The 12,819-nt window shown below is 33.3% G+C and overlaps 1 protein-coding gene across 2 annotated transcripts in view; it reads right to left on the reverse strand.

Annotated features, from left to right (window-relative positions):
- CSMD1 (CUB and Sushi multiple domains 1) overlaps positions 1-12,819 on the reverse strand; it is a 1,059,975-nt gene that overhangs the window by 161,023 nt on the left and 886,133 nt on the right. For both annotated transcript variants that reach the window (XM_074538179.1, XM_074538178.1), the window contains exons 27-29: positions 6,021-6,212; positions 3,777-3,915; positions 1,590-1,777 (exon numbers count right to left, since the gene is read on the reverse strand). In XM_074538179.1, the coding sequence (XP_074394280.1) occupies positions 1,590-1,777; positions 3,777-3,915; positions 6,021-6,212 (519 nt within the window). The remainder of the gene's footprint in view (positions 1-1,589; positions 1,778-3,776; positions 3,916-6,020; positions 6,213-12,819) is intronic.

Consider the following 12,819-nt stretch of genomic DNA (forward strand, 5'->3'; position numbering starts at 1 on the left):
GTGAATCCTTTCCAGAAAGAAATGGGAGACCTGGCTACCCAGGTTACCCTGGACATGGAAATGGCTGAGGCAGTAAACACAAGGGAATGCTGTGATAGGACAAGGAAGAGTGGCTTCAAACTGAAAGAGGGTGGGTTTAGATAAAATATAAGGAAGGCATCCTTCACCATGAGGGTGGTGAGGCACTGGAACAGGCTGCTCAGAGAAGTTTGGGATGTCACCTCCCTGGAAGTGTTCAAGGTCAGGCTGGATGGGGCTTTGAGCAACACAGTCTAGAGGAAGGCGTCTCTACCATGGCAGGGGCGTTGGAATTAGGTGATCTTTAAGTCCCTTCCAACTCAAAACTGTTCTATAATTTTATACAATTTATATCAAGTACTGAATAATACACATCCAAAAAATATAAAATTATTAGGCAAAAATATACTCTCTGTTGAGTACAATACCTTTTTAAAATACAGTATTCTGTTCTTGTATCTTTTATTTTTATATCATTATAATTTCATCTAACTCTCAGTTGCATAGAGGAACTCATATCACACTATGCTGAGAACAAAACATAGACACAGTGAAAATGTGTATGCAAATTTTCAATCGCCATCTTTATCTCTTTATCTCCTTATGCTCAACATCTCATTTTCTTTCCTTGCAGGCCTTGCAGACTTCCTGGAACAAATTGTTTTCCATTTTGGATATTTTTTTTAGATGGGGACAAATATTCTAATATTTCATCTATGGCAATATGAAAATTACTTTGGGAAGAATAACCTTGCACACATGGAGAATAATGCATTATGCTGGATGGCAGATGAAGACTAAATATAAAAATTATTTTATACTTCTTTTTCACTCCTGTTTCTTTTATAGGTATATTTTTTCTGTATTTCTTAGATCTTTTTGTTCTTCATTTTTAACATGTATATTAATGTGGTTTGCTTCAATTGCCAAGAATAAGAAGCTGAGGCAGCACTTCTGCTGCTGAAAAACAGCTTGATAAAACTCAGCAAAGATTATAATTAAGCCACTGACAACATCTGTGACTGGAAAAGAAACCAGCATCTTCAGTGATTGTCTGGCTTTAAAAAACACTCAGCATATCCAAGTCTCTATCTAGTAAGAGACATTCTTCTGCAAAAAAAAAAAAAAAGCAAATACTATCTAGAAATAATAATTTAAAAATGCATTTGTGGGTTGAAAACAATGTGGAAAGGAAAATTTATTGGTATGTATTGACAAGAAGGAGGAAGTAGTCAGGGTAAGACAGTTCTTGTATAAATTCTTGGGAAAGAAAATTTTGCTATTGTCAAACTTTTTTCCGAATATTACTTTTGATGTGCATCTTCGACCTATTTTATTTTTTTTCTGGAAGATGAAAATGTGCATAAGTTATGTGAAAGAGATTTCATGAAACAGGTTTTCTGTGTTCCTTCACATATTAAAGAAAAGAGTTTTTAAAACATATATTGATGCATAAAGGTATTTGACAGTTCAGTTATGAGTACATAAAGAAGGAAACAGATTTGAGTCTCAATAATTGCTAAGTAACAAACACTTTTTCCATTTTATTTAGACTACAATGAGAACAGTACCTTTATAGTCAATGGCAAATCCTGACATTCCAACAGAAGCATCACTGCGAAAAGCCAGAAACAGACTGTTACCACTGCTCTCTATTCTTTCAGGAGCCTGTGAGCCTTGAAAACTGCCAATTAGAGGACTGTTGGAATCTTCTCCTTCATAAATATGTAGAAAATCATAACTGGGTTCCATATTGAAACTGAAAATAAAGAGAAAAAATAATTAGGTCTTCAGGTTTTTTCAATGAGTTAAACATTACTGTGACTGTAGTTGCCAATTTTCTGCCCAACACATTTTCTTCTCCAGAAATAAATGTCTTTTTAAACATGATTCACAGTAAAAAAATTCACTGTGGAGTTCTTTTTGTCATTGATATGAACACCTAACGCTTTCCAAAAGCCATTATGAATATCCTTCCACCTGTCTTTAACACCTTTCTCAAGACTGTGGAATCATGATTCAGAAAGGCTGCCTCTGACCAGAGGAATGATCCAAAAAATTTGCTTGAATTAAAAGTCCTGCTTTTATGTGGCTAAACTGGATGACACTAAATCCACCCAATACAAACATGTTTATCATTTTACAAATGAGATGCTTTCATGGATAGACCATTACCTTGGAACTTGTCTTTGTTCTTACCCAGATAATATCAGACATGATAAACTGATGTGAATTAATATTAATTCTCACTAAACCATCTATGTTATGCTATATTTTATGACATTTATATGTTTTACAAAGAAATTATGAAGATAATATGAATGGAATGTCTTTCAGAGGAAAGTGAGGTGACTTCAGGAGAGGTCCCTGCTCTCTGGAAGGTGGCCAATGTCACTGCAACTTACAAGAGGGGTGCAAGAGAAGAACCAGAGAGCTCCAGGCCTGTCTAACTTCAGCTGCTGAAAAGTGTCAGTATTACTGGACTGCAACCATTTAGAAAATTTATTGGAAGTATAGCATAAACAGAAAATTCCATTATATTTCTCATAATATCCTCCCTGCAATAATAGTCGCAAACAAATCTAATAATAATCACAAACAAATCTGAATGCTGAGTAACTGTAAGTTTCTTTCATCTTATTTGAAATGGGGCATTTGAGTTGAGTTTTTAGGCAATCCAAAGAAAAACACTGCTTACTACACCTACCACATGACATCTTCAAGAGTGTAATTAGTAGAGAACTATTCTCTATAATGCTGTTTGATAAAATACCAGAAAAAGAGAATTACTTCATTTTTTATTATCTAATTTCAAGTACATTAGGATTCCATTCTTTAATTTTGTGTCTATCAATAGCTTTTAGAAAATAAACTTCAGTCTGTAATTAAAGAAATCAAATTTTGTCTTAGTTTGGAGTTGTTTGGTTGCTGTTGTTGTTTTGGTATTATGTTGGTTTATTTTTTTCACAGAAAGGGTACAAATATTATACAGCAAAATTCTCAACATACCACTATCTCCTCCTAAAAGAATCACAACTCATCAACATTCCACTGAAGTCAACAGCAACTTTATCATTCTCAGCCTTAAAAATCACACTTAAAACACAGTATCAAAAAATGAAAAAATTGCATTTGCATCCACAGATACAGCAAGCAAGATGATTATATAGAACTGATTCAATTAGAAATGACAAACAGAATGCATGAATATGACTATATGCATGAACTTCAACTTGTAAAAATCAATGCAACACATATAGGTTGATTATGGAAAATAGAGGAAATAATTAAAATTATGAAACAATATTATCTCAGTGTCTTTCATCTCTTGACTAAGTAGAACAATATTTTTTCTGATCTATGCATTTTAAGCAAAATATATTTAGGCTGTATTTCTAAAAAACCTGAAAGAACTGACTTACATCTTGAATTTCCAACCATTCTTTCAGTCTCAACTATTAGTTACAATAGCCTAAATCAAGAACTTCTACAAACTAATATGGTCTTTAAATGATTTTTATTTGATATGTCACAGAAAGCTTTGTTTTTCAGGAACATATTGGATAGCAAATGTACCATGTGGCTGTATATCTTTCTTTTACATTATTTGGAATCAATGATATAGCACATATTAGATATATGCTCCAGGACATAGACAGGGAATTTAATTAGAAGCTTTAAGGAATTATAAATATTGCCATTTTTAGATTTGACATTTGAAACCCTTTAAAACAAAGGCATTCATAGAGAAATGGTACCTTTTGAATATCAAGGCAATGACAAAGTCAGGGTTTACTTTTATTCTCCAGTCACACTCTTTCCCAGGAGGATAAGGCTGTGGATAGTTAGGCGATAGAATAACTCCTGCTGGGCCTGTCAGGTTTCCACCACATGCAGCTGTCACAATGCAAAAAGAAATAGGAATATAGCCACACGTTAAATTCACAAGCACATATTAGCTTTTAAGTAGAAGAAAATTACTTATACATTTACCAAAATTAATATTTTTTTTTTAAATACAGAACTTTCCCACTTCCTATCTGCAAAAAATGTTCAATTTTCCTCCAAAAAAGTTATCTCTGTTCATATGCAAAAGCGGTAAAGGAAGAAATTTTTCTAAAGGAATAAAAATCAGAAGTTAAATAGGAATTCCTGTATATTTTTGGTATTAATCTTGTCTCTATAATGCTTAAATTGTTTTATGTACTGAAGATACTTTAAAAACTGGGAAAGCTCAATAATAGGACTCAGGTTGCAGTGTCTATTGACCAAAGATGTTGCAGAAACCAATTTGATTCACTTTCTAAAAGATATTTCCCAAATCAAAAATCAAATACATTTATTTTGTTACCATGAATTGAACTTTTAAACAGATAAAGAATCCTACTCTCATAGATAATAATCACATCCACAAAGTCTAACAAAAGTACATCTAACAAAAAAGTAAAGTAGTCATGACAGGCTGCATCTACATCACCAAGTCAAACAAACTAAGAAAAACACATTGATAGTGCAAAACAGTTGGTACTAAGGATTTGGAATTTACATTAAATATTTTAAAGAGATTTCTTCTTAGGCCATTCCATTTATAAGTCAGCATACTAAAGTAAAGGACTTTATGAACATTTTAAAATGAGAAATAATGGTTTTACAGAAGTCTTAAGGTTTCTACTATTGTCATGTCTACACTAATGATTACTTTAATCTGCTTTCTGCTTCAAAGTCACCTTGAGTATATGGAAGAATAACAGTAATTATGTATATATTTTTTTCTCCCTTTCTTTCTGTCTTATTTCCTTCTTTCTTTTAGGTTTGTTTTATTGGGGTTTTATACTAGATTGTAAAGAGACATGGAGTGATTACAATTGCTATTTGAAATAAAAATATTAATCTTCTCAATTTAGATACCATATACATTATTTTAACTTTTTTCTTTAGATATTTACTTTGTGAATGATCCCAATATATTTAGAAAGCATTTTCATACTGCTTTGTACACTGCACACAAGGTATCCAGATGATAGTATGCTGATCACAGGCTTCTCCAATTCTGTTAAATAACATGGAGTCAGAAATACTGTCCTTGAATCCTTCACAATAGTTTTACTTCAGAGAAACAGAGGGACCGCAGTTGTTTAAGGATATGTTATTAAGGATATGCTAGTTTGGAAAGTGTCAGTCCAAAATGCCTTATAGAAAGGAATAACATGTTTATTCCAGTAATATTCTATCTGGAATTCAGCATTGCTAAAGTAAGTTTTCATTTAATTATAAATTAGTAGGCAACAAAATAACAAGGATTTAAAAAAATACTATGCCTAGCAGAAAAAAAATTGCAGATGTTGATTACTCCTAGAAAATCTACATTAATGACCTTAAAAATACAATTCAGCAAACTTCTAAGCCTGCAATTATTGTCTACTGGCAAGAACCTCAGGGAAACCTTTACACAATCTAGTGTTATGTATCCACCTTCTCCTGGTGCTATGGAAATAATCTAATTTCTTTCAACAGCATTGTCTCTTGGATCCCCTCCTCTGCATCTACTTTTACCAATAAGTATCCATCTTCCAAGGTGCTGCACATGATGTGTACTTAGTCTGTAAGATAACTCAGAAATATATATATAAATATTATATATATAAAAATATTTTGGGAATAAATAATGGATCCCTAGTTTATCTAACCAAACTATTATGTAGAAGAACATTTTAATGTAACCATTTCAACATGAATATTTTTATCCAAATCACCACTTCTGTTTATTTATTTCTATTAGATTTTGTAATTTTTAAACTTTTATGGAGTTTAAGAATAAAGTAATAAAATCATACCCAAAAAATACTGTTAATCAGGAGAACAAGACTGAGGTTGTCTGTAAGTACAAAATAACTGAGCTCTGAGAGATCATCACTCCAGCACGAGCACCATAAGCCCAGTAATTGAACAAGAAATTTGATCTGTATCAGTCCTAAACAGAGACTAACATCTCATCTTAATACCTATGCATGTGGGGGGATCAGGTTGCCAAAAGAACCTGTTATTCAGTTGCACACACGTAATTTTAGCCTGCCCTTGCAGCTGATAGCCCGGGTCACACTGGAAGGTGGTGGTGTCTCCAGGTTCCCTGCTGTCTCCATATCTAGTGCCATTCTGTGGAGTCCCAGGATCATTACAAGTTGATGCAATGGAAGCTGCAAGAGAATGATGAAAGAAGAGATGTAAGGTATAGATATTTACCCTGCACAATCAAATGCACAATAGGTTCACATTAGTATTCCAACCAGAGGCAGTATTATTTACTCTTCAGGTAATGCAGGAAGGTATTTTGTTTCTTTACTTTTACAAAAATCTGCCCACTGAGATACATCATGATTATGTTGACTTCCTGCCAGTGTCTTTAGTGTAAAATATGGACTGATTTTGTCCAGTTAGCACATCAAAAGAACTAATAACTCCTCTTCTCTCTTTAATATTCTGGTTATCAAAAGAATTTTGATACCTTTTGCACAATAGGGTAAGTATAATGTTATAAATAATATTGTTCTATAGTCCTACTATCCTGCAGCAAGCAAATCCTCCATACCCATTTGAATAAATCAAACGGCAGTTTATGCAGTCTTGAAGTTTTCATTTCAGGGACAAGAAACAACTTTCTTAGAGATAATTTAAACTGAATCTTAGCAAAAAATACCTCACTTATGATCAGTCTTCAGTAGCTGGATATGGATTTTACTTTCTAAAAGACTATATTATTTAAAAAGCAATGTTAAACTAAGCAAAGCAATCAGTACAACTTAATGCAAATAATCACTCAGAAAGTGGATACACAGATCCACATCTAATGCAGATTTCTGGAAGATGTCAGGTCTCTTCTGCCTTTGGGTTCTCTACTAATGGCTTCAGGTATTGAGATCCTGAGTTACAATAAACTTCGCAGTCTTCCATAGGAAAGAAGGTCCATCTCTTGAGATAATGTCCCTACTGAATTGCACTGTTTCCTATCACTCCTTACCCAAACACCTTTTTTCAAAGAACTGACTACAACTGTGAACAAAAACCAAAATAAGAAGTCATAAATCCAGTTATGTCACAGTTGCCATGAATGGTACTGTGTTTACCACCTGTATGCAATCTTCCTGTCCATAATAATTCATTTGCTGAATTAACTGCTGCATCTACTCCTTCTGTTCATACCAAAAGAGTACACCACTATAAGAAACAGCAAGAGCAGCTAAACGTTTGCCAATTTGAAACAACTACCAGGATGTGCAACTGGAAAAAATTTTAGATTTTTTTTCTCCCTGTGTTGTAAATTTTTAGAAGAGAGAAAGGTTGAAAAAAAAGAGTAAAAGAAGAAACAACAACAGGTGTTAAAGTGGATTTATCCATGTTCTAGTGCATTGGTGGTCGCAGATAAATCCCAGAAATTGTAGAACATCTTTATGGGAGAATTCATGGATTATTATAATTAACACTTTGAAACACTAAGAAACAAAGAAACTTTGTTTATCATTTTATTATTCATAGTTTTTTGTTCTTGATTCCATTTCAAAACAATAGATCTCATTCTTTGGATCACTCCTATATGTAAATGAAGTAAAAGACATGGCAGGTTTTTAACTGTGGTAAACTTTTTCCCCTAGGAATTAAAGTAATAGCTGTCACTACTAATGAGTACCGTGCAAGGATTCCCCAGGCACCACTCTGACAACTTATGTGACACCCCATAGGAGTGCAGTTTACTAAAAGTACGTTTGGCCACAAGGGAATGAAAGCATGGTCACAACCTCAGAGAAGTTTTTCCTGATGTGACAGACAACAGCAGCTCTGAACAATGGATTGCTCTAGTGCACATCTGTTAAAGACTTGCAATTCTTCCAAATAAATGAGCAGAAGCCAATCTCTGCTATTAATTGCTGTATTTTTTAACATATCTCTGAATAGATTAATTTTCTTCTTAAAAGGCTATGCTATATAATATCTCAGCAAACACTTTCTCCATTTTAACTGTGTCAAGTATCCATCAATTAAAAAGGACAGATGCCTTGTAATAATAATTTCACTGTTAATCTCCATTTCTCATATACAAAGTTCTAAATTTTAAAAATTATCACAGATATTTATTAAACACCAAAATATTCTTTACACTTTTGGCCTTCCAGCCTCGGAAGTTATTTCACGTATTTGAAACCAACAACCTTTTTATTGCACCAAATACACTTGATCCTAATTAAATAGAGCACCAAGCATTTAAGCACTGATGTGCCATCTAGTAAAGTGAGCATTTAGACAGACTGTCAACTTTTTAACTTGTCTCCTTTCCAAGTTGTTTTACTTCTCAAGAATCCCAAGAGATTCTGTAACTGCATGAAAATTACAAGTCTGATATTTCTTCATTTGGTATTTTGCAAATATCTGAAGGGTATAGAGGTCATATGCATTTATAAGTAATCCAGAAATTAAAAATCACCAGCTTTTTGTCGCTGCTCTTCTTCTATAACATTTAACAAGTAAAACACACACACTGTAAAGCAAGGAAAGCAATAACTATTTTTTAAGCTCAAGGACACAAAATCAAAGTAAATTACATAGTTAGACTTTTAAAAAATGACTGAGAAAAATTAGGTTCCTAAAATGGGGTAGCCAAGAGACAAGACGTGAATGTCACTAAGCTGGAAAATAAGTAATTGCTGCTTCTCAGCTCTTGCATATGTGCTTTAAGCCTTAAGCCTAGATGATACTCAGTGGGTTATAGAGTAATTCTCTGTACAGATTTCCATCTCTTAATGTCTCATCTGCTCAGAGCAGAACAAGCTTCTGTGTACATTAAAGATGGAACTCAGAGGTAGGTTCCAGAAGAATAAACAGCTGAGAAAACCACAGATTGCCAAGGAATTTTCAGACCTCCATATGTAGACAGCCACTGTGTTAAGCCTCCCTGATTCTAATTTAAGAATCTTTCACAATCAAATTTAAGATTTTATTTTGTATTTGGTCCTCAAATTATATTTCAAAGTTGTTTTAAAATTGAACTGAAAATCAGTAGGAGACTGCTTTTGAGAATATGATACTATACTTGCAGGCCTGCAGATCTGCGAGCAAAATGTTAGATTTTTGCCTAATCTATTTTTTACATCATTTTTAGCTGGTATTCTCTTGTACCTTAAGGAAATAAAAACATCACCTTCATCCCTATACTTTTCACTAGGGTTGTGGTAACAATCATAACAAGCCATTTGCTGTAGTGTTGTGCTACAAACACCATTTTATTTCTAGTCCACATGGTTATAAAAACAATTTAGACTTTTCCAGGCTTTTAAATTGCACACGCCTCTCTTTTTTAGTGCATTATGTTTGCACAATAATAAGCTTGAAAAGGAATTTTTCTTATCAAAGCTGAGATGTTCATGGATTTGCAGTGATTTCAGACTAACATCATGAAACAATAGTGTGTGTTCTCCAAAACGTAACTCACATAACATATGTAAATGTACGGACTAAGTATTGTGCAAATTAGCATGAACAACATATTTAAATGTCATGCATTGTCTAAGAATGTAAAGAAAAAAGAAACCCAAATGCCAATGCAGCCTCTTTAATAAAGTCTGGAGTACAAAAGCTCATAAGTTTAGAGTTAACCACGAAACTAATCTATAAGATTCATTTTTGCTTAGTTCCACAGGAACCAAATGAAGAACTGCTACACTCAGTCAGGCTGAGGATGCCTTCCCCAGGCCATGCATGGATTAGATGATGGATAGGAGTGCAGTGACAGTTTCATTACCATGTTTTCATCACCATGTTATTGTGAACATGAAATGCAACATTTATCAGACAGCAAAAGACACTGCACTGTGAAACTATTAGGTTACAGACTTGAAAAGGTTTGAATTCTTGTGTCTTGTGTCCTTTTATTTTTGTTTAGCAAGGGTTGTCTTAATGGATTTAATTTTTATTGAACTCAATTTATTTAGTTAGTAAGGCAGATACGTGATTCTGCATTATTTATTGTGAATTCCTTTAAAAGATATATTTGTGCTAGCTTCTTTTCCCCAAAAATTTAATTGTGAATCAATCTGGAACACTTACATGATGAATTCTAGCAATGAAGGCTCTGTCATGGAAATATTTATACTACTTAAATGTGGCAAGTTAGGCCATTAAGCCAGTGATTAAAAGATATTTCAACAGTAAAGGAATAATTTTCGAGACAACAGTATTAAGTTCTAGATGGGTGACACAGTTACTGTAAAAGTTAGTGCTACCAAACAAATGATCAAATGGAATTGCAAAGCTAGACAAAACTAGAAATCATTGCTTAAGCAGATTTGTCATATTAAGCCCAGTGCCATTAGGAATATCCAAATAGCTGATAGTTAAGTTTTTGCCAGAGGAAATAAGTTGTCAACAGATGTGTCAACATCTGACAGAATAATTTCCAAATAATGGTTGTAATTACAATTAGTGTAAGTTGCTTACTTGTATTATCATAATTGGTGACTTGTGTTGTTAATTTAAAGACTTAGACATCTTTAGACATCACTGCTTCTCTCTGCATAGACTTGAAGAGCAAAGTTTTAAAATGTTGATAAAATAAGCAAACAACAGAAAAATGAAAAGTGGACTAAACCAACTACACAAATGGCTTGGTGTTGTGTCTTTGCTTTTAATAATATGAGTGTCCAAAGTTCTTCTAATAAGACAGAAATATTAAAATAAATTGAGAAAAAGTGTTTTGTTCCTTAATTAACATCTTGACTGTTTTACACAAACAAAATACAAATCAGATCTTTGCTTGTATGAAAGCAGAGATAGGCACATTTTTAATTAAAGTGTATGCTTACACAATACCATAACTAAGAGAAATTTACAATACTCCAGAACCAGGAACAGGCATAGAAAATTTACATAGACAGGTCTGACTCTAGAAAAGCCAGGTTTTGGGGTTTTTTTCAATTTTAAGAGAGTGTGAATAAAATCCTTTGATGTATTATTTGACTTGAGGAGCAAAATCTAGAAAATCACATAAAGAACTATAAATTAATCATTTAGTTGAAGAAAAAGATACAATTCTCTTAAGTTACAACAGCTGAGAATTTAGCTGAAGAAAAAAAGGATAGACTGTAAGGGTAGAACTAATACTAGCTAAAGGGTAGACAATATTAGTAATATTGTCATTCTTACAGGCTGTAATAGCTAAACTAAAGCTATTAGAACCTGCAAGAATGACAATATGACTAGAAACTGCCAGTACTGATCCTATCATCTGTCACTTTTATTGTTTCTGCTAAATATCAAGTAAAAAAATTACACAGTTAGAAATAAAAATACTCAATAAAATAAATTTCAGGTCAATAAAAGCAATTGACCCCTCAGCATGGGATCCAAGGGCTATCAGTAGTCTAGAGTAGACAGAGATGAAACATTCATGGCAAGATTTATCTATTTCAACATAGGTGACCAGTCTCATTTCAGGTACCTTATCATATCCAATATATCAACACAAGACTGGAAGATAAGAGAGAGGACTTGTGTATGCTCATGTAACCTTCTGCAGTGGCAGGTGGAGACTAGCCAGGATACTTTGTGGCATCTCAAAGGAATCTAGACACCTCTGAAAAGGCAGATAGGATTCATTTCATCTGCCCTTAAACATTCAAAAGTTTGAAAATTACTGTTAGTGTATCTAGACCTGTAGTTGATAAGAAGAAAAAGGAAACATCAGATAGAAATTTATCCCATTTACCTGAGATAAGTAGGATAGAATTAAGGTTGGTTAGACAGCACTTTTTAATGGTCAACCTATGAAAATAGTTTTGCTGCCAGTAACTTTATTTGTAATAAAGTCAGAAACCAAATCTGCCTATACCTTTTTGCCAGAAGGAGCTGGTGGACATCCCTGACGTGTAATGCACAGCTTAAATTTATTTAACCCCCAGAGTAAGCGTCAGTTTTGCACACTGAACTTCATTTTTTTTGTCCTTTTATGCACAACTAAATGGTAATTAGGTTTTAATGAAAAGCATTAGACTGATTACAATTATCATAATCACTCCTGTCAGTTCACTTCCTCATATTCTACATGCTGAGCTGAGTGGGCAAGACAGAGAATTTTAACATTCAAACATTTTGCAAGATTCAGCCAATTATATTTTTTTCATTAAAAAAATACCTCTAATTACATTTACAATCAGCAGTAAGTAATTCATAGGTGATATTTTCTAATCTACCTTACATTACCCTTTCACAGCACCCCTTTTTTAGTCAGACACAGTTATGACATTCTAGAGTACAAAGTATAGCGAGTAATTAGCACATTCATAGCACAGTGAAACAAATTCTCCAGATGGAAATTAGCACTTTAACGTTTTAAGTTGCTCATTTGGCCTGATATTCTGAAATGTATATCCTTTATCTGATCCCATAAATGGCTGTTATGGATGTAGACATTCATTCCAATTGCATAATCCAGTAGAGAAGCTGTATTACTACAGGTTTTCCAATTCGGTGCAAATCTGAACCTGAAATTTACTTCTTCAATTATAATTAAGAGTTAAATTAAATAGTCATTAACAGGTGCAACACTCGAAAATCCTTCACATGACACAAAGATAAAAAACTTCCCAATATGCCTTCATAGAACTTGTCTACATCTTCTACATAGAACAAAATGTCTACATGTTCTGCAATTGCCAAAAAGAAAGTTTCACCAAGTCAGAAATATTTTATTTAGAGTTACAAGCCACTAAAGTACTGAAATGTCAATATTCTGTGCAGCTTTGCTATAAACTGTCTGAC

This window comes from Zonotrichia albicollis, chromosome 3 (assembly GCF_047830755.1).
Source record: "Zonotrichia albicollis isolate bZonAlb1 chromosome 3, bZonAlb1.hap1, whole genome shotgun sequence".
NCBI classification, from domain to species: domain Eukaryota; kingdom Metazoa; phylum Chordata; class Aves; order Passeriformes; family Passerellidae; genus Zonotrichia; species Zonotrichia albicollis.